Below are 19,455 nucleotides of genomic sequence, written 5' to 3' on the forward strand. Positions count from 1 at the left end.
AGTTTAAGAGTAGCTTTAGAAAATCATGCGAGTAGGAAAAACAGGGCTGAGTCATAATCATCTGATAGCTCTGACGTAGGAATCACGTATGGAAATTACACACACACCGTTTGATACAAATCTAAATGGACAAATCATTCAGTCAGTCGCTTTTCCAGTGTAGCCCAACACCATCGGGCAACAATATAGATATATTGTCGCATGATTTTGCCCATGATGTATTGCAAAACATACTGTGGTTGTGCAATGGTGTATTGATAGTATCAGATTCTGAAAAACATATTTGTGTATTATAGTATTACCCCTTTTTTACTCAAGGTACTAAAAAATAGTATTCTAAAAATGAATCTTGCTTTTTAAAACGATCTTCAGCTCTCTGTTTCTATGCGTCTAATTGTTTTCTTTTTCCTCTTTTTCCATTTCCTCTCTCGCAGTGACGTGTGTGCATTGATCCAGAGAGAGGAGATGACAGCTGAGTGGGTTGACAATCTGCTGCTTTTGGACACAGATGCTGTCAACTCTTCCCTTGCTTCAGTGCCCATAGAGCAAGATGAGTCGGTCCATGTCTCGGACAACCAGACGGATGACAGCTTCAGTCCAGTCCCTGATCAACAGCCGAATCCAGGTTCAGAAAGCTCTGGATTAATGCCAGTTCTGTGCCAGGGCAGGACCACGGAGATCCATAGTCCAAACATTCACGAGGCAAGAGACGATGAGAACGGTTTAATCTTAACACAGCCAGTGGATCAAACTGCACTGATTGAAATGAAAATAAATCAACCAAATGTTGATAAAAGCAATACTTGGGACTTCGATATTGGTGTTGTAATTGAGACTGACAATATTATGCACAGCAACCCTGACCTAATTAAACTTATGGACGTGGACGTGGTGATTGACAGAAATCAAAATAACAAACATAGTGACTTAAACACTATAGAGGATCTAAATGATGCTCATGGGACTTTAATGAGCCCCGAAGTTCCAACATTAACAGAACACAACAGCCAAGAAGAAATGGGCCAATACACCATTTTAAACCAATATTCTTCCTCTGGACTTGAGGTTAGCCAAATGGCTAACGATGACGATCCGCTGGTAAATGCTGTCTCTGATGTAACGAATATTGAGCAACACCATGACCAACCATTCTCGAAAGCAAACAATGAGATTGATGGAACTTCCTCTGAATCTTTCATCCAGACCTGCCAGGAAACTCCTGAATATATTGATGTATCTGTGGAAGGAGCAACTCCCTGTAACACTTACCCAGAGATGCATGCCATTGCAGAGGGCTTGACGTGTGGCGGCTTCACAACCTCCCAGACACCAAAGATGGACAATGCAATTACTGACATCCCTATATGCTTGGGCGATTCGCACGAAGCAGACACTCTAAATATCTTAACACATGCCTCCACATTATTAGATTCTTTGGGGATGACCAACATCTTGGAAACAGCTGACATGCCTAAGAATGGCAGTGACATAATTCAGACTATAAATAAAGACTTGGCTTCCTCAAATGTTGGGTTTTGCACTGCCGTTTTAACCCAGACGGTTCAGAATCATCATCAGGTTCCAGAACATCTGGTTTCTGATGATTCCATGCTTGATAGAATGATTGATACTAAATTCTCATTGGAAGACAGTAGAGTGCAACCATTGGTGACTTGTAGCCATGAACCGAGTGCAACAATTGATAATTCGGAGTCAATTCTCCCCCAATCCATACTTGAAACCCCACAGGTTGGTGAAAAACATGAGAAGGATCTCTCACAAGTGGTCCTCTGCCCAAGAACTGTCACAAATGGAGATTTAGGTAAACGTTCTGAGGAGATCGAGTGCGCTTGCTTAAAGTTCACAGGAACAGAACGTGATGTTGAGGTTGGTAGTGAGTTGTGGCTGGACGCTTTCCAGTTCTTGGCAGGTGAAGAGGATGAGGGTGCTATTTTTGACAAGGGGGGTCGTTCGTGCTCTCCCAGCCCCCTTTCGACCCATACAGACAACACAAAAGCCGCGGATCACACCAGGAGGGAAGACAATTCAATTGACCACCATGCTGAGGACTGGGAGCTGAAGTTTCCACCTGTTGAGAGGTGGTCATCCTCAGACAGCTGGGCTAGCGCTCTTTCAGACTGGTTCCAGGCTGTTAACACCTATCCGGAAGACTCTTTTACCAGCGCTAACACTTCAAGCACTGGTTCCAAGCACAGCATGGCAATCCAGGACAACATTTTGGAGGATAAAACAGGCCCACATAATGCAAACAACAACGGACAGACTGGTCTGAACCTCCTAGAAACAGAAGAACCAGGTCAAGCCTCAAGTAGAGGACAAGTCGAGTCTGATAACACTAATGGAACTTTTTTTAAACAAGGAGATGAAGACGGGTTTCCTTCTCATTTAGACGCAGACAGTCGGGACAATGCAGTGATGGGGACTTTGATTAAGTCTGAATCTCTTAAACCAGATAATAATACAGCCATGGATACGTTTAATGCATCAAAGTCATGTATGTCTTCTGCAAATGAATTCAATGCCGAACTAAATGGAAGTCAGCACATCCCTGGAGAGCTTTGGAGTGGAAAGGTGAGATGACTAGCACATTTCAAATACAATTAGCAAAGGCAGATTTAGACTCTGGAGTATTCTTTAGGTCTTTTGCGATTTGTGTCGAGAGATTTATACTTCAGAGTTAGTTCAGAGTAACCTTAGTTCAGTGATGGGATCATCACACATACACAATGTTGCTGAATGATTTCTGTATTCGTATATCATGAAACTTACAAGCTACTGAACTTTAAAGAATGCACTGTAGATCTCCAAAAACATGCTATTACACAAACACACAAAAATGGCAAAACCGTGGTATTTTTTTACATTGTGTTGTTAGTGACCATTTCCATTACGCAAAAACTTGTAAATGTTACCGTGCCAGTATGTGATCTTAAATAGCCTGTCACCTTTAACATTTCCTTTAATAGATCTTACATGTGTTGAATACATTATTTATTATGACACTCTGTGTGCTGGAATAGCCCAGTCATTCCACACAGGAATTTCACTTCATAATTTACACACACATTCTCTCTAGCTCTCATACACACACATACAAACACATTTAGCTAATCTAACCTACTTACCTAACTTACTTTCTAATTATAATAGTTGAACATTTTCTATATTAAATAGTCAAAATTTTCTACAATTAAATATTTTTTTTATTTTACTTTTCTTTTTCTACCCAAAAGGAAGTTGCGTTATCTAACTTCTAGAGTCAATATCGACAAATTCCTCCCCAAAGCATGGCTCAAACACACTCACTAACACTTCAACATTCACCACCCCCTACATTCATGACCGATAGCTGGGGCTGCTGAGGAAATGTGAGGTGCAGAGAAAAATACTGATAAACAGAAATGCAGACTAATTATAGAGAGTGACTGATGATAATAGACCAGAAAGCAAAAGAGGAACTGAGGGGCACGCACGAGCACAGCTGAGGGCCGAAATACGACCCATGCTCGCAACTTCAGTGTCGTACTGTACGACAGTTTCTCCAATCCCACAGACCCCTGAGCCAGTGGGAGAGCTGTGATTGGTTCACCTGTGTTACACAGTGGCTGTGATCACTATAATAGAGATGATCTTTACCACTGCCAACCACATGTGGCTTTAGACTGCTGCATGAAAGCAGAATGATTGTTGCAATAGGCAGACCATCGCCTCAGTGAGGTATGTAAACAAACACTGACATGCAGTTTGGATGAGGATAGGCCTAAATTGTGACTTCTTCAATTCCTGTGTTGACTTTATTGTCTCTAGATAACATTTAATGTTTTTGTCCATGTTTTCTGTTTCAGTCGGAGGGAAATACGCTGGTGGAGGTGACTGAAGACAAAGTTTCCGTACTCGGATCGGTCTTCGATGAGGAACGTCAAAGCAGCTTTTCTTCTCAGAAGATCTCAGCTTACACCAGCAACAAGCATTTAACTGGCTGTGTGAGTGGCGACGAGCGGCGTCACGGCTCCAATGTGAACCTCCACACATGTCCCTCTCAATCAGACATTCACTTTTCTTCTGAGGAGGGACGTGCTGAAGGAAATGGATTGTTTGTGCATTCTAACTCTGAGGACTGTCCCGTGAAGCCAAGAGAAACAGAAAAAAATACAATTCCAGAGTTTATTATGCCGTTTGCTCCACTCTGTTCTGGAAATAATTTCCTCAATCATAGTTTATTGAGAGAGGACAATCCACAAGCTGATCTAGGTCATCCTCCTAAAGGGATTATTAATGAGATACACCTTAAGAGTGATCAAAATTCAGTCAGTAGTGACAATTCTTCTGAAGACCGCTTTCATACATGCCCTGAACAGTCTTCATCCGTTGTAGATTCAGATGATCCTTCCATCAAGGATAAGCTTTCTAAGTTACTTTTACTGACAGGAGAGCATTTCATGGTGTCTGAGAACAAACGTGTTGCATATGTTACTCTAGATTTGGAGGAACCCAAAAGTTTGAGTCATTTTTCCTTGTCAAACTGTGAGGAACGCCCTAAAACAAACACTATGCCTCAAAAGACCTCAGATGGTAAAACGCGCTCTAAACATAAGGAGAAACCAGCTGAGAAGCAGCAACATGGGATTCAAACATCAAAAAAGCAAGATCTTCAGTTTTCCTCCCAGGTGAAAGACAAATTCAACTCAGAAGAAGCTGGTTGTAAAGATCTTCCAGTCACTGTCATTGAAACCATCGTCATCACAGAGAAGATCGTTCCTAAAACCCAAGGGAAGAAGAAAAAGAAGCACGCGCAACATAGTACGCCAAAACCCGAGAATGATCCACCGACTAACATAGGGAGCAGGAACGCTCAGAAGAGCACAATTGGCAAGACAGAGAACCTTGAAGTGAAGGTGGCATCAAATGGTCTGGAAAAACCAGCATCTCATCTTCCCACCAAAATGGACATTACTAACAAAGATAGCTCTCAAAAAGTCATGACAGTGAGACCCAAAGTCGAACTCAGTGGGGCCAAGATGAACCCTGCCAGAATAAATGCCACTCAGAAAGCTGTCCCTATAAAACTCAAAGCAGACGCCAGTAACACAGCCAAGATGGAAAACAAGACGTGCAACTCAGAGTCTCAGAGCACGTGTTTACCCAGTATGCCAAATGACGACGTAAAGCGCAGGCGAATTGCAGACATGTCTGGAGCAGTTTCGATAAGGACAAGACCACAGCTGCCTGCAATTTTCCGCCAAGCAAGAAAAGATGGAGAAGATGTGCCTCGAAGAGCTTACAGTGATGCCGTCAAGCAGAAGATTCCAACACCCAAAGAAGGTTGGCCAAGTCTTCCTGTTCAACTTAGTTTTAAAAGCCAATCCAGTAGAACAGAGCTGAAGTCTACGACATTGGCACTCGGGGAGCAGGAATGGTCCTGCTCCATTAAGCCCAATGATCTGCAGAGTCTAACTTCAACCTGCCCAAAACACACTTGTCTGGAAGTGTTCTAGTAATCCTGACGACCTTGATTAGCTTGTTCAGGTGTGTTTGATTGGGACTGGAGCTAAACTCTGCAGAATAGTGTTAGAACTGGACACACTCTCAAAAGAACATTAATGCCTGGTTTCAAGTCCCAGGCTAAAATTCATGTTTGAGCTGTTTTAACTGAAAGCAACTTGCACTGGCATGTCGTAAAATATGTCAGTGCCATTGTTTTGTCTCCGGCCCTGAAAATGTAAATTTTTTTTAGCAAATGTGCCTTTCGTTTACACGGCGATGAGGTTTTTGGGGCTTAAAGACGCAAAAAAAAACTGAAACCACCCTCCAGAGTGGAAATCTTAAAAACGTTCCACCGTCGCGGGAAACGCTAAAAACGCAAAAGTCTGCTAGACAGTGAAGGTTGTACGCAGGCGCGCAGACTTGGTGTTGTTGTGTGGCAGTACTTCACATTGCCACCAAGCAGCCTGGAGTGCATACTACATCGAATTTCACACACTTTTGCGTCACCATTTGCACGCGGATTTCCCACCCATAATGCTCGTCTAAACGCAGAATAAAAAGTGATAACGCAATACCACTTTTGCGTTTTCTCTTCAGATCGTTTCCGTGTAAACATAGCCTCAGTATGCAAACCAGTAATGTTTTTTTTTCTATAGGCACGTTTATGAAAAGCTACTTAAATGTCCTAATTGAACTAAGGCCTAATCCTGGCTTAATCTAAACCCTGTCTGTGAAACCAGGTTTTTGTGTTTTATTTTTACCAGTTCCTGTGACAAAAATGTCAGAATCCTGCTGGAAAAAACTCTAACTCAACTTGAGCTAATCTTTCCTGGTTTTAGCTGGTCTCCCAGCTCAGTTTAGGTGATTTTAGTTGGCCACCCTTGGGAGACTTGCTAATCACCTTAGCCTGGTTTAAGCTGTTTAGGGATATGCAGATGATCAAATATTGCACTATTAAGTGGCTATGTGAAAAATTGTTTATAAATGACATATTTCTATGTGTTTATGTTGTAGTTGTGGTTCCTCGTGTAGTCTCAGAGATCCAGGCTGACCCAGTCCCTACTGACCCCCAAAACATCTTACTTTGGTGCCAGTTCAGTCCCATCCCACCTGATGCCACCATTAAGTGGACTAAAGAGGGAACAGTGCTGTCAAACATAAACGAAGTGTAAGATAACCCTCTTTACCCATCAGTCCCCACTTTATCGTCTGACTTTGGGTCCAAACATAATTAATTAACTAAGATGACCACATTTCTGAAGAGCATCATCATAACTTTTTTACCACTTGGTGTCACTCTGTTCTTTTCTAAATCTGCTGTACATTTTGGCACAGACCCGACTGAACATCAGAGCACTGGTGATTCAGCCATGAGTTGGAGTGAGAGCAAAATTAACCTTTTACATAACCATGTGATTCATTCCTGCGAAATGCTGACTATGCCTCAGACACTCTCAAACAGGCCTCTGCTTTCCAGAATGGCCCTTCTTAGTTGTTGTATACTGTATAATATGGATTCAGGGATAAACATCTGTGTTGACCACTGTAGTTATTAGTCTTTATGGCCTTGACCGTTGATTAAGTAATTGAAAATATTTGCCCAAATGTGTGAAGAATTATTGATTTACTAGGTTTTCCTTTTTTTGCAGAGAGAAGGATGACGGCCGCTTCACACTGACAATCCTAAATGCTTGCAGTAAAGATCTAGGGCTGTACAAATGCAGTCTGAATGCCACCAAAGTTTCTGTTTCGACCTTAGAGTACCATCTCACATCTGAGGGTAAGACATAGAGGACTGCTTTCCCAGATTAATTTAAATTAAAGAGGCTATAAATTAAGATTTTAATTTGCTAAAGTACTCCATGACTAAGCAGAAATTTACAGCAGGATATTTAATTTATGCTCTGAAGCTTCATCATAAGATTGATGTAATAGACAAAAATATATATATATATATTCACACTTTCAAAATGACTTGCTGAATCTGATACCGCTTGACTGGTAATTTAGTACATTCTGCAAGTATGCATGTTTGTTGAATGAATACAATTCAAATATACTACACTACTATTCAGTTTTGAAATAAAATTATATGTTTATTCAGCTAGGATGCATTCAGTTGATCAAAAGTGACAGTAAAGACATTTATGATGTTTTTCTTTTCAAATGAATGCTGTTCCTGGATAAAATCAGTACAACTGTATTTATTTGATCGGAAAAGAACAGTAAAATAGTTATTTTGTGTAATATTATTACAATTTAAAATTTTATTACAATTTACAATTTTAATTTTTTAATATAATTTCAATCCATTTTAAAATATAATTTATTCCTGTGATGCAAAGCTGAATTTTCAGCATCATTACTCCAGTCTTCAGTGTCACACGATCCTTGAGAAATCATTTTAAAATGCTGATTTGCTGCTCAAGAAACATTTCTTACAGTTCTTTAATGTATACGTGTTCAAAAGCACAGCATTTGTTTAAAATATACATTTTTACAAAACATTATCAATGTCTTTGTTACTTTTGGCCAATTCAATGTGTCTTTGCTGAAAAAAGTATACATTTCTTTAAATACAATTTTTACTGACCTCAAACTTTTGAGGCGTAATGTATATATTTCTTAATTTTTCTTGTCTGGGAGACCAATCCTCACATTGTAAATCTGTAAAGACGAGAAGGCAATAAAATAATGGCATCTTATTGCACACATTGACTCAACTGTCTACATTTTGAATTGCAGTGCTTATGGAACTAGTCATTCCGAGTCATGATCAACCAGGTAAACAGACCTTAATTTCATGGTCTCATGAGAATCTGCAGAGTAGCAAAACTATTATGAACGTTTTATTTTTTATGCAAATCTGATAGATGTGTGTTTTAAATGGATTGGTTAGTGATACAAAAGTTCTCCCCCTCTTTAATCTCTTAGCTGAGCCCAGAGTTGTGAACGGGGACGAGGAGAACGTCCAGTGCAGCTCGCTTCTATTTAAGGAGGATTTTCTCTCAGATCAGTACTTTGGAGAGAATAAATCAGCCAGCATTGTGACTGAGAAGATCCACTTCGGTGAAGGCATGCACCGCAAGGCTTTCAGAACCACTCTTAGAGAAGGCAATCTCCCACGATTTAACCCTGGCCATCCCTGCGTCCTGAAAGTCCACAACGTCATCAGCTATGGGACTAAAAATAATGAGGAACTTGTCCAGAAGAACTACAACCTGGCTGTGGAGGTGAGAATGCATGTCTTCAGGGAAATGTTTAATTAAGAAATGAACTTAAGGAAATTTGGGACTGATTATTTTTTCTGTGTTAACCAGGAATGTCATGTGCAGAATACCGCAAGGGAATATATTAAAGTGTACAGTAGAGTGGCCAAGTCTGCTGAATCATTTGGAGAGGTGCCAGAGTAAGTATATCAAAACTCTGTCTACACAAAACTGACATTAATTGATGCTTTAACACTCAATTAAAAGTTAAAGGTATCGTTCTTGAGTGAAAACGTTTCCACATTTACTTAATTAAAAAGTAAACTTAAATAGTATTTGAATTTTGACAGTACTGAACTTAAGAATTAGGAAAGAGTTTCTAATTAAAGTAACGTGTATACAGTGTTCAAAAGTTTGGGTTGGGTTGGTAAGAATTGTTTTGTTTTTTTTAGAAAGAAGCCTCTTTTGCTCACCAAGGCTGCATTTATTTAATCAAATATTCAGTAAATATTATTCCAAATGTATAAAGGTGTTTTCTATTTTAATAGAATATAAATGTATTCCTATGGAGGCAAAGCTGAATTTTCAGGAGCCATTCCTCCAGTCTTCAGCTTCTTGTTATCAAAAAGTGGAAACCGTGATATATTTTTTTCCAGCTCTTTAATGAATAGAAATTTCTATAGGACAACATTTACAGTTGCAATTGAATTTATTCAACCTCATTGCAAATTAGGTTAATTGGCTAAATTGACTGAAACGTCTAAGTAATTGAAATAGCTCAACACCAAATGTTTCAAGTGGTTTCCCCAAATTCAACAGAAAATGACACTTAAAATTATTCAACCCCTTCTTGGCAAGCATATTTAGTACTTAGCAGAACACCCTTTTGCTGTTATGACCTGCTGCAAACGAGATGTTTAACCAGACACCAGCTTCTGGCAGCGTTTCTGAGGAATCTTAGCCCATTCCTCGCCAGTTTAAGCCTCCGGTTCAGGAATGTTCTTGGGTTAGGGTGACTGGCGGCCACTGTAGAATCTTCAAGGACTTCTTCTGCAACCACGCTTTGGTGGAATTCGAGGTATGCTTGGGGATCATTGTCCTGTTGGAAAGTCCAATGACACCCAAGCTTCAGCTTCTTCACTGACGGTATGCCGTTCTCTCCTAGGATTTCCTGATACTTCAATGTATCCATTTTGCACACTGCAGGTGTCCATCACCGAACCACCAGAATGCTTAACTGTAGATAGAGTGTTCTTTTCAGCATATGCTTCATTCTTCTTCCTTCAGACATACCGCTGATCCATAGGGCCGAAAAGTTCCAGTTTTGTTTCATCGCTCCACAGAACAAAATCACAAAAATTCTGTGGCTTATTTCTATGATTTTGAGCAAATCAGAGCCAACTTTTCTTGTGCTTTTGGGTCAGTAGTGGTAGTTCTGGCCTTACTGTGCAAGCTGAAACCTCAGTACGTGTTGCCAGCAAGTCTTGCTGCAGGTCTTTTTGAGTCACTCAAGGGTTTTTCTGAACCTGAAATCTGGCTGCAGCCATTGATGGCTTCATTTTTATGCCCCTTCTAGTGTAACCACTGTTCCTTTAACTTTGAACTTGTGAACTTTGCTTCCAAAGGTGTCTTTAGGAACATTTAGTGCCTTTACTATCTTTTTGTATCCTGTTTTTGCAGGGCGTTGATATATTCTCTTATCTTTTTGAACCATTCTTCTGACTTAGCCATACTGTATTTCTAACATGCAGTCAAACATGACGCTCGAGTATTTGATGTGTTCTAGCTCAAGCACACCTGGTGCAAGTAATGAAGCCCTTGATTAGTTGCATCATGCGTGCTTGAGAAAGATTTTGCAGATTTGTGCTGTTCAGGATTCTATTCAGGGGGTTGAATAATTTTGAGACTGAAGAAGTTGTATTTTCAGTTAAATTTCTGAAAACCACTTGAAACATTTGTTGTGTTGAGCTATATTTCATTATATTCCAACATCATATATTTTTCATTGCAAACAGCTGAAGGTCTATAAATGTTGCCAATAAATCTGATTTGCAATGGGTGTTGAATAATTTCAACTACAACTGTATTTGAAATACAATTTCATAGAATTGCATCATTGTTTTTTACTGTCACTATTGATAGAAATAAAAAATTATTCATTAAAAAATATCTTTCTGACCCCAAGCCTTTGAATGGTAGTTTACAAGACGTATATTTACACACAAAGAAAGTGAATTAATCAGCATTCATAAACATTCCCAGAATCATCCCTGTTTATTTGGTGCACCGGCCGTCTAACGACATCCCTTACGCCACGCTGGAGGAGGAGCTGCTGGGAGAGTTTGTGAAGTACTCTGTGAAAGATGGGAAGGAGATCAACCTGATGCGCAGAGACTCTGAGGCGGGACAGAAATGCTGTGCTTTCCAGCACTGGGTCTACACACAGACAGAGGGCAACCTGCTGGTCACCGATATGCAGGGTATTTATAATACTTCAATTTTACCTACGATCAGTGTTGCACATCATGACATGTACCAACGCGTTCTCATCCCAAAGCGCCATATAGGACGCTTTTGCAAAAGCGTAAATATCCAACGCACATGGCACCCTTTAACGTCTAATGAGACGCTTCGGTTAATGGTTAAGTTTAGGTATGGTGTGGGGTAAGGGTTAGACCACTAGGGGGCGCCATCTGCCCAAATATATCTGCGTCTCATTTCACGTTAAAGGGTGCCATGTGCGTTGGATATTTACGCTTTTGCAAAAGCGTCCTATATGGCGCTTTGGGATGAGAACGGGCTCCATGTACAGTATAGATGAAGGTTGTAAATGGAGTGAAGCAGAACATTTTAAAGATTCACACTTTTTCTCCTTCAACAGGTGTCGGTATGAAACTAACAGATGTTGGGATTGCCACCTGTAAAAAAGGGTAAGTTATTAATCAAATATCTAACAAATTTATCCCATATTTTGATGTTTTATTAAATATTTTGAAATATATAAATATAACTAACAGAAATGTATATAATAATAATAATAATACATTTATTTAAATATTAGTTTCATATTTTAATATGTAAATATAAATATCATAGGCCTATCCACAAAATTAGAGCTGCACGATTCTGAATAAACTTCTCCCATGATTCTGAATAGACAACTAAACAAAATAACTAAATAAATAACTTTACTAGAGGTTCTGACAAAACAGTATAGTCTAATTGGTATACCCTATTCCAAAAATATTGAATTAATTTGAATGTTTTCTAAAACATATTAATCAGGTTTGAATGAATGATTTAATGACTCTCTCATAAATACTGCACTTGTTTCATTACTGGATGAATCAATGTTTTTTAATGAATCTCTTGAATGAATGATTAGAATGAATGAAATACATTTTAACAGTCACTTCGATGTAATTAATCCAATCTTTATTTGAAGCGCCGTTACTTTCAAATGGTGATGTACACTATTTTGATCGCTACATTAAAAGTCTGTGTTTATATTTGAACTCTAAACTTTTATCCCAGGTTTCCTGTGATAGTTTGAATTATTGTTCACAGAAATAATGACACTGTTGTGTTGAAAAGACTTTTATACCTTTACATGACAACTGCCTTCTCTGGCTCAGTGGCATTACCAACATAAAGTTGAATAATTTCACTGAGATCATACTTTTCAAAGGTTTGAATCGTTGTCATTTAGAAATAAGATTGTGTGGGTATTTGAATTAAGGTCGGGAGTTTTTAATGATTTATCGTGCAGCTCTAAAATAATAAATTATAATAACAACAAAGTATTTAACCTACGCCCACTTCTATTTCAGTGAAATTAAAAAATTTGTGTGGTTATTATGAAAGCAGTAAATTGATTTTTATTGGTGCAGCTATAAGGGATTCAGGGGAAACTGCGCCATGTCCTTCATTGACCAGTTCAAAGCTCTGCATCAATGCAACAGCTACTGTGAGCTACTGGGCCTGATGTCCCTCCAGCCCAAGCCAAAACGCACCGTTGCCCCCCCAAAGCCAAAGACACAACATGTGCCAAAGAAAAAAACCTTTGGCCCTGTTCTGAGTGGCAAATCCTGATTGGACAGAAGCCCTGAACATTTGCTTGTAGGAAAAGTCGTGTTTGGAGGTTTTAGCAATGAAGTCTTGCTTAGGGACAATTGTGTTTCTGAGATGTTTCTTTAAATGTAAGATGACATTCATCTGTAAGGACATTAGGGAGGTTTCTTCTTTCTTGAGAGCTCTTTTTGCTAATTTAAATAAGCTTATTGCTGATTTGTATTTATTTTTTCAAATGTTTTTTTAAGGGGTGAGTGGATTGTGAAAGAATTGATTTAATATTTTTGTTAAAATCAAAGAAAGATAGAACGTTACCAGCCTAGGGTTTTATCCTGAATTCCTGATTTACTCTGTTGAAAAGTTAATAGTGCCAGTGGTGCTGCCATGTTTCTTTATTATTAGCCTACTGCCACTATTCTATAATAGACATGCCAGAATAATAACAAAGAACTGGAAATGGTTCCTTATGTTATTATGAATGTTTTTTTTTATGATAGTATGTTGAGTTTATCTAATAGATGAAGCTTGAAGAGTAAATTCACCCAAAAAATTAAATTCTGTCATTAATTACTCACCATAATGTCGTTCCAAACTCATAAGACTTTTGTTCATCTTTATAACACAAATGAAGATATTTTAAATGAAATCTGAGAGATTTGACAGACAGACTCACAACTGATGAGTTGATGAATGTTTATATGTGAATAAAAGCTGTTCATCTTATTACGTGATCGTTTTTCTTTTCGAATTTGGACTAAACCGCTCAATTCATATTTAGTTTTACAATCTCTTTAGGAACTTTTTGAATTATCAAAGTGGCAGTTGCGTAGACTGTCAATGGAGGGGCAGAAAACTCCCAGATTTCATAAAAATATCTTCATTTGTGTTATAAAGATTAACGGTCTGACACAACACAAGGGTGAGTAATTAATGACAGATTTTTCATTTTTGGGTGAACTATCCCTTTAAATATTTACTTTATGAGTGAGATGAATGTACACTAAAAATTGTTAATGTAACTGCTAGAACTGAATGTTGGAAGCTGCTCATTTTCAATGTTAAAATATTTCATTGACTTTTCATTAATAATATTTCATTTAGTTTACTTTAATGATGTGCTGTTAGTCTCTGGGTAGGTAGGATAAGGTGATGAATATGATACAATGGAAAGGTTTGTGCACTTGCCCTAGTAAACAGCTGTTGACTTGCCTCAGTAAGAATGACAATCCTCCCACCTTCACGTTTCGCATCCTCTTTTGAAAGTCAAATGACTTACTGCCTCATCATTACTATATATAAACACACGTTTGAAGCAACATATTTGTCATGTTAATGAACCGCACAAATGAATCACCTGCAATTAAAAACTGTGATGTTCGCTGCTTTATGCAAATCTAGATAGTCTTATATTTAAATATTAGTAGTGAATATGGGCTGAAGGTCATATAAGATTTTTGATTTGACTGAGCTTCAATCCTGTATTGGCTTTTTATTGTCTTTTCTGAATGATATGTATAATAATAAATATTGGGGTTTTTTTTTCTTTTTTTGAGTATGGGCTTATTTTTAATAGAAAATCATGTGTTACAAATAACATTTGACCCATTAAAACACTTCAAAATTCTGTAGATTTTATTGTCACGGAGATACCACATTAAAACAGAATACAATATGAAGGAAGCAAGCATTACATGACACGCATACTGAACTCATTAATCATCATCTAATAGCAGTAACTGGGTCAGTAGGCAGACACGATCTATTACATCTGTTTTCGGCAGATGCCAATTTATCAATCTTACAAAGCCACACGTAAAGACACAAAGGTATTTCCTATTCCCACAATAGAATCCCACAGCCTGTGACATCATCTGTTTCTCTTTGCTGCTGATTGGCTGAGGGGGTCGCGTCGCGAGGTCTCACCGTGGCTATTTAGTGTGATAATGGCGTTTGACGACACAGGATACAAACACCATTGTCACACTCCACAGCTCAGGAGGAAAACAAACAAATAGACAGACAGATGCATTGCAGGTTGGTAACATTGTTTGTGCTCATTCCACAAGTAGTTTTATCAACTGTTGTAAATTGTAACACTACACTTTTACTTTATAGTATGGTAAGAAAAAGGAATTCGTCTTAACATTTCAGAATCTCACCAAAACCGCAACTTAAACTTAAATGCACTTAAATGAAATGAACAAGGCCAGGATAGGTCGCCCTTTCCCCTCTTCAGTCAGCAGTCGATTATCGTCTTCTGTTTACATGTTGGTCAGTGGAGTGGACGGTGATGGGAACAGTGCAGATGGTTTCTTCTAAACCATTTGTTATCATTATTGAACATTTTTTAAATATGTCGTAACAATAAAGTAACCTTAGAAACCAACAACCATCAGAAGTTAAAGTTGTGCTAAATGGTTCCATTGCCACTCCATTTAAAACAAAAAAAATAAATATGGGATTAAAATGTCATGTACAAGAAAATGACTAAGGCAATGCATAATTTTTCAATAAGCATCATGAAGTCAGTGTCACTATCCTTCAGAAATCATTCTGATATGCTGATCTGATGCTCAAGGAACATTTCTTATTGTTATCAACGTTAAATTATTAATAGTTCAAAAGAACAGCATTAAACATTTTTGTTTCTGGAAATTAAATACATTAACAAAAAAACCCCTATAAAATATTAATATAATTAAAATCAGATAGTTGCCAAGCCTTCTATTTTTGTGTACTAAAATAATCATATATATATATATATATATATATATATATATATATATATAAAACACAATTTTAACTAATTAATATAAAGAATATTCATGATATAATTGTACCTCAATGCTACAAAAATAACCATAAGTTTCGGTGAATTTCCGATCAGTTTCATGCATTCTCGCATGAACAAAATTTGTAATTTATTTTAAAAAAATTATCCATTAAGGTCCATGGATTGGAAACAAATAGTTGGAAATGTCTCTTCTTGAACTCTTTTATTAAACTACTAATTGACACTTAATAATTGTCTCTTTAAATCTTTTACAAAGATTTAGTGTTATGCGAAGACATTAAGTTTAGTCACTTCTGATCTGACCCTTTTGTTTGAATTAAATAAAATGCAAATTTTAAAAAGCAATAATTTGGTTGTTTATGAATCGTTTCTAATCGTCATGAATTTCCTACTGAAAAAAAATGACTACCTTAAATATTAATAAGCTCAAATGATGATTTATTTTTGACACCGTATCCCTTCTCATTGTTTCTGTGGACAAGTTGACTTACCACAGAGCCTGTTTTGCAAAGATGGCTGATCCATGTGTTCCTCCATGCTGTAGGAATAAAGAGAGCACTGAAAAAGAAACACTTCACAAAACAACCTCTCAGTGAACTACAAACACTATGTAGAAAACACTCACACACTTATCCTCTTGCAGGATTCCTCAGTCTGCAAGAAAACGAGAAACAAGTCCAGTCTCTGAACGGAGTTTTCCATGACTGGTCATTCTGCTCTCCTTTAACCTCCCTATATGTACCTAGAGAGGGTTTAGTCAAACAGTTTTGTGATAAGCTAAGAGAAGTATTGATCCGCAGTGACGTGGGGACGAGGTCACTAACCCAAACCCTGAGTGCTTATGAAAAAAAAAAAAAAACCCTGTTGAAAAGCAGTTTCCAGTAAGCATTCTTATATGCACCAGACATCTGTAGGCTACCCATGAAAACAATCATGTGATATAAATAATGGTAAGACGATCTGAAATGCTTTGATTGGCTCTTGAATCAGTGATTAAAATATATGGTTATTGATTTGGTCAGCCCAAATATTTCAGCAGGTGCAAAAGAAAGATTATATATAATCTGGACTGTATTCATTCCATTCAAATCCACGTAACATAACCGTCTTACCTAATGTCCAACACAGTCAGGCCTGCCGCAGTGTTACATTAACTGAAGCTCATTCCCTGTGTAGGTGCAGGTGAGTTTGGAGCTGGACTTGTTTGCGATTGCTAAAAGAGAGTGATAAAGTGTACAGGACAGCAAGCCGCTTTTATTTGCTTGTCCTTGGATCCGATAGCTGGCCGATTACATGTGTGAATGAACTGAGTTTCCTTCACCGCTGTGCATCACAGCTGTACACATGGCATGAGCCTCAGCTGAGTTCTGATTCATGGAGAAATTAAAAACCAGACATGATTTGACACACCGTTTAAAAAAACAAATACGTTTTTGAAATGTCATCATATAAAAAATAGAAAGCATATTAACCAGCATTTTATATTGTGAATAATATAAGCATAATTCATGTTAAATAATATGCAATTACTATTTATTATAAGAAATTTGTAATTAAAATATTTTACAGAATTATTTTGGAAGTTGCAAAAACTGACTTGACAGTATCCCGGCACATACAGTCATGGTCAAAATTGATGGCACCCCTGGTTAATATGATCAAAACTGGCTGTAAAAAAATAAATCTGCATTGTTTATCCTTTTGATCTTCCATTCAAAAAATTGGCAAAATCCTAACCTTTCATTGAAGTAAAAGAAAGTGGGAGTAAATCACATTATGAAAAAAAAGAATTTCTCAAACATGCTGGCCACAATTGTTGGCACCCCTAGAATTTATGAGAAAAATATCTCTGAAGTACATTCCCATTAATAATAAAATTTTTAAGCACACCAGGGTGACTAGGGACATGAAATTGTCCAGCTATGTTAAATATGAGGAAACACAAAGGCCAAATTCCCTTAATCATTCATCCCAATGAGTAAAGACAAATAATATAGTTCTGATGTGCAGCAAAAGATGGTTGAGCTTCACAAAATTCAAAGTGGCTGTAAGAAAATATCTAAAGAATTGAAAATCCCCATTTTGACCATCAGGGCAATAATTAAGTTATAATCAACTAAAGATGTTAGGAATCTGCCAGGAAGAAGACGTGTGTCTATAGTGCCTTAATGGACGGTGAGGATGAAAGTTTGAGTGGCCAAAGACTCTTCAAGGATCACAGATAGAGAATTGCAGAGCTTAGTTGAGTCTTGGGGGTCAGAAAGCCTAAAAAAAAATTATCAAACAACCTCTACATCACCACATGTTGTTTGGGAGGGATTCAAGAAAAATCCTCCTCGCTCATCCAAGAACAAACTCTAGCATATTCAGTGGTCAGACACGACTGGATTTTCAAAAGGGACCGGATTCTATGGTCCGATAAAACGAAAAAAATGGCTTTTTGGCAGCAAACCCAGCAGATGTGTTTGGTGCAAACAGGGATGAAGAGTACCCCATGCCTACGGTTAAATATGGATCTTGTATGTTGGGGGCCTATTTATTTGCTGGAGGTCCTGGACATCTTGTTCAGATACATGGTATTATGGATTCTATCAAATATAAACAGATAAGAAATGAAAACCTGATGCCTTCTGCTAGAAATCTTATAATGGGCCGTGGTTGGATCTTTCATCAGGACAACGGTCCAAAACAAACATCAAAATCAACACAAAAATGTGCAAATGAGCACAAAATGCAGCTTCTGCCATGACCGCCCCAGTTCCCTGACCCTTCCAGACCTGAGATATTGAGATGGCATAAATGCTACGTGGGATCTCAATATCTCAGCTCTGGAAGGGTCTAGTGCCTCCATTTTTGCACTCAGGTCTAAGTCCCATGGCCCTCTATCAGAATCCAGAGTTTCAAGAAGATTGGAGAAACTTCTTTTTTCGCACAAAAAAAAAGGGGTAGCACTGTCGGGTTTTTTTTTCGGGTCAAAATTTTGAGTTGCTCTGATCTTCTTAAAAGTTTGGATTCTGATAGAGGGCCATGATACTTAGACCTGAGTCCTTAAATGGAGGCTCTAGACCCTTCCAGAGCTGAGATATTGAGATCCCACGTAGCATTTATGCCATTATAAATATCTCAATATCTAAGTTCTGGAAGGGTCTAGAGCCTCCATTTTTGCACTCAGGTCTAAGTCACATGGCCCTCTATCAGAATCCAGAGTTTCGAGAAGATTGGAGAAACTTATTTTTTTGCACAAAAAAAACAAAAAAAAAAAACGAAAGGGGTACCACTGTCGGTTTTTTTCGGGTCTGAATTTTGCGTTGCTCTGATCTTCTTGAAACTCTGGATTCTGATAGAGGGCCATGAGACTTAGACCTGAGTGCAAAAATGGAGGCTCTAGACCCTTCCAGACCTGAGATATTGAGATATTTATAATGGCATAAATGCTAAGTGGGATCTCAATATCTCAGCTCTGGAAGGGTCTAGAGCCTCCATTTTTACACTCAGGTCTAAGTCTCATGACCCTCTATCAGAATCCAGAGTTTCAAGAAGATCAGAGAAACTCAAAATTTCGACCCAAAATTTTTTTTCTTTTTCGGGGCGAGAAATTAAGTTTCTCTAATCTTCTCAAAACTCTGGATTCTGATAGAGGGCTATGACACTTTAGCCTGGCTGCGCCCTCCTACGCACTTCCGCTCAATTTCATTTTCCTTCAGTCCTACGTCTGGGACTGCTGTTTCCAGAAATCAATTTTTTTTAGGACCAATCAGCGAATAGAGGGAGTGGCTGAGAACGATGACGTTGATGCAGCGCGTCAGTTTGAGTTCAGTAATGGCAGCGCAGAAAGACGTGAGAAAAGCTATTCGGTTCGTTGTTGGATAAGAAACT

General features: G+C 38.1%; 1 protein-coding gene and 1 long non-coding RNA gene across 2 annotated transcripts; one reads left to right on the forward strand and one right to left on the reverse strand.

Moving 5' to 3' along the window:
• The first annotated feature begins 356 nt into the window (after nucleotides 1-356).
• alpk2 (alpha kinase 2) lies at nucleotides 357-14,327 on the forward strand. Its single transcript, XM_039688378.2, has 10 exons — nucleotides 357-2,592; nucleotides 3,867-5,343; nucleotides 6,520-6,673; nucleotides 7,155-7,285; nucleotides 8,251-8,289; nucleotides 8,440-8,738; nucleotides 8,826-8,914; nucleotides 10,977-11,194; nucleotides 11,596-11,644; nucleotides 12,605-14,327. Exons 1-10 carry the CDS (start codon nucleotides 385-387, stop codon nucleotides 12,804-12,806), a joined length of 4,866 nt encoding a protein of 1,621 aa, XP_039544312.2. The 5' UTR covers nucleotides 357-384; the 3' UTR covers nucleotides 12,807-14,327.
• Nucleotides 14,328-16,000: 1,673 nt separating this feature from the next.
• LOC120490853 (uncharacterized) lies at nucleotides 16,001-16,788 on the reverse strand. Its single transcript, XR_005625137.2, has 3 exons — nucleotides 16,692-16,788; nucleotides 16,205-16,321; nucleotides 16,001-16,117 (listed from the first exon to the last, which is right to left on the reverse strand). It is a non-coding gene; the product is annotated as an uncharacterized LOC120490853 (long non-coding RNA).
• Nucleotides 16,789-19,455: the final 2,667 nt, after the last annotated feature.

Source organism: Pimephales promelas, chromosome 19 (assembly GCF_988280905.1).
Source record: "Pimephales promelas chromosome 19, fPimPro1.hap1.1, whole genome shotgun sequence".
In the NCBI taxonomy this organism is placed as follows: Eukaryota; Metazoa; Chordata; class Actinopteri; order Cypriniformes; family Leuciscidae; genus Pimephales; species Pimephales promelas.

Excerpts from the sequence above, each read along its gene's own strand:
- alpk2 (XM_039688378.2), top strand. The coding sequence starts at position 385 with ATGCGTCTAATTGTTTTCTTTTTCCTCTTTTTCCATTTCCTCTCTCGC. Across the intron at positions 6,674-7,154 it reads CTGTCAAACATAAACGAAGT|AGAGAAGGATGACGGCCGCT; the intron begins GTAAGATAACCC and ends CTTTTTTTGCAG. Across the intron at positions 7,286-8,250 it reads GTACCATCTCACATCTGAGG|TGCTTATGGAACTAGTCATT; the intron begins GTAAGACATAGA and ends TTTGAATTGCAG.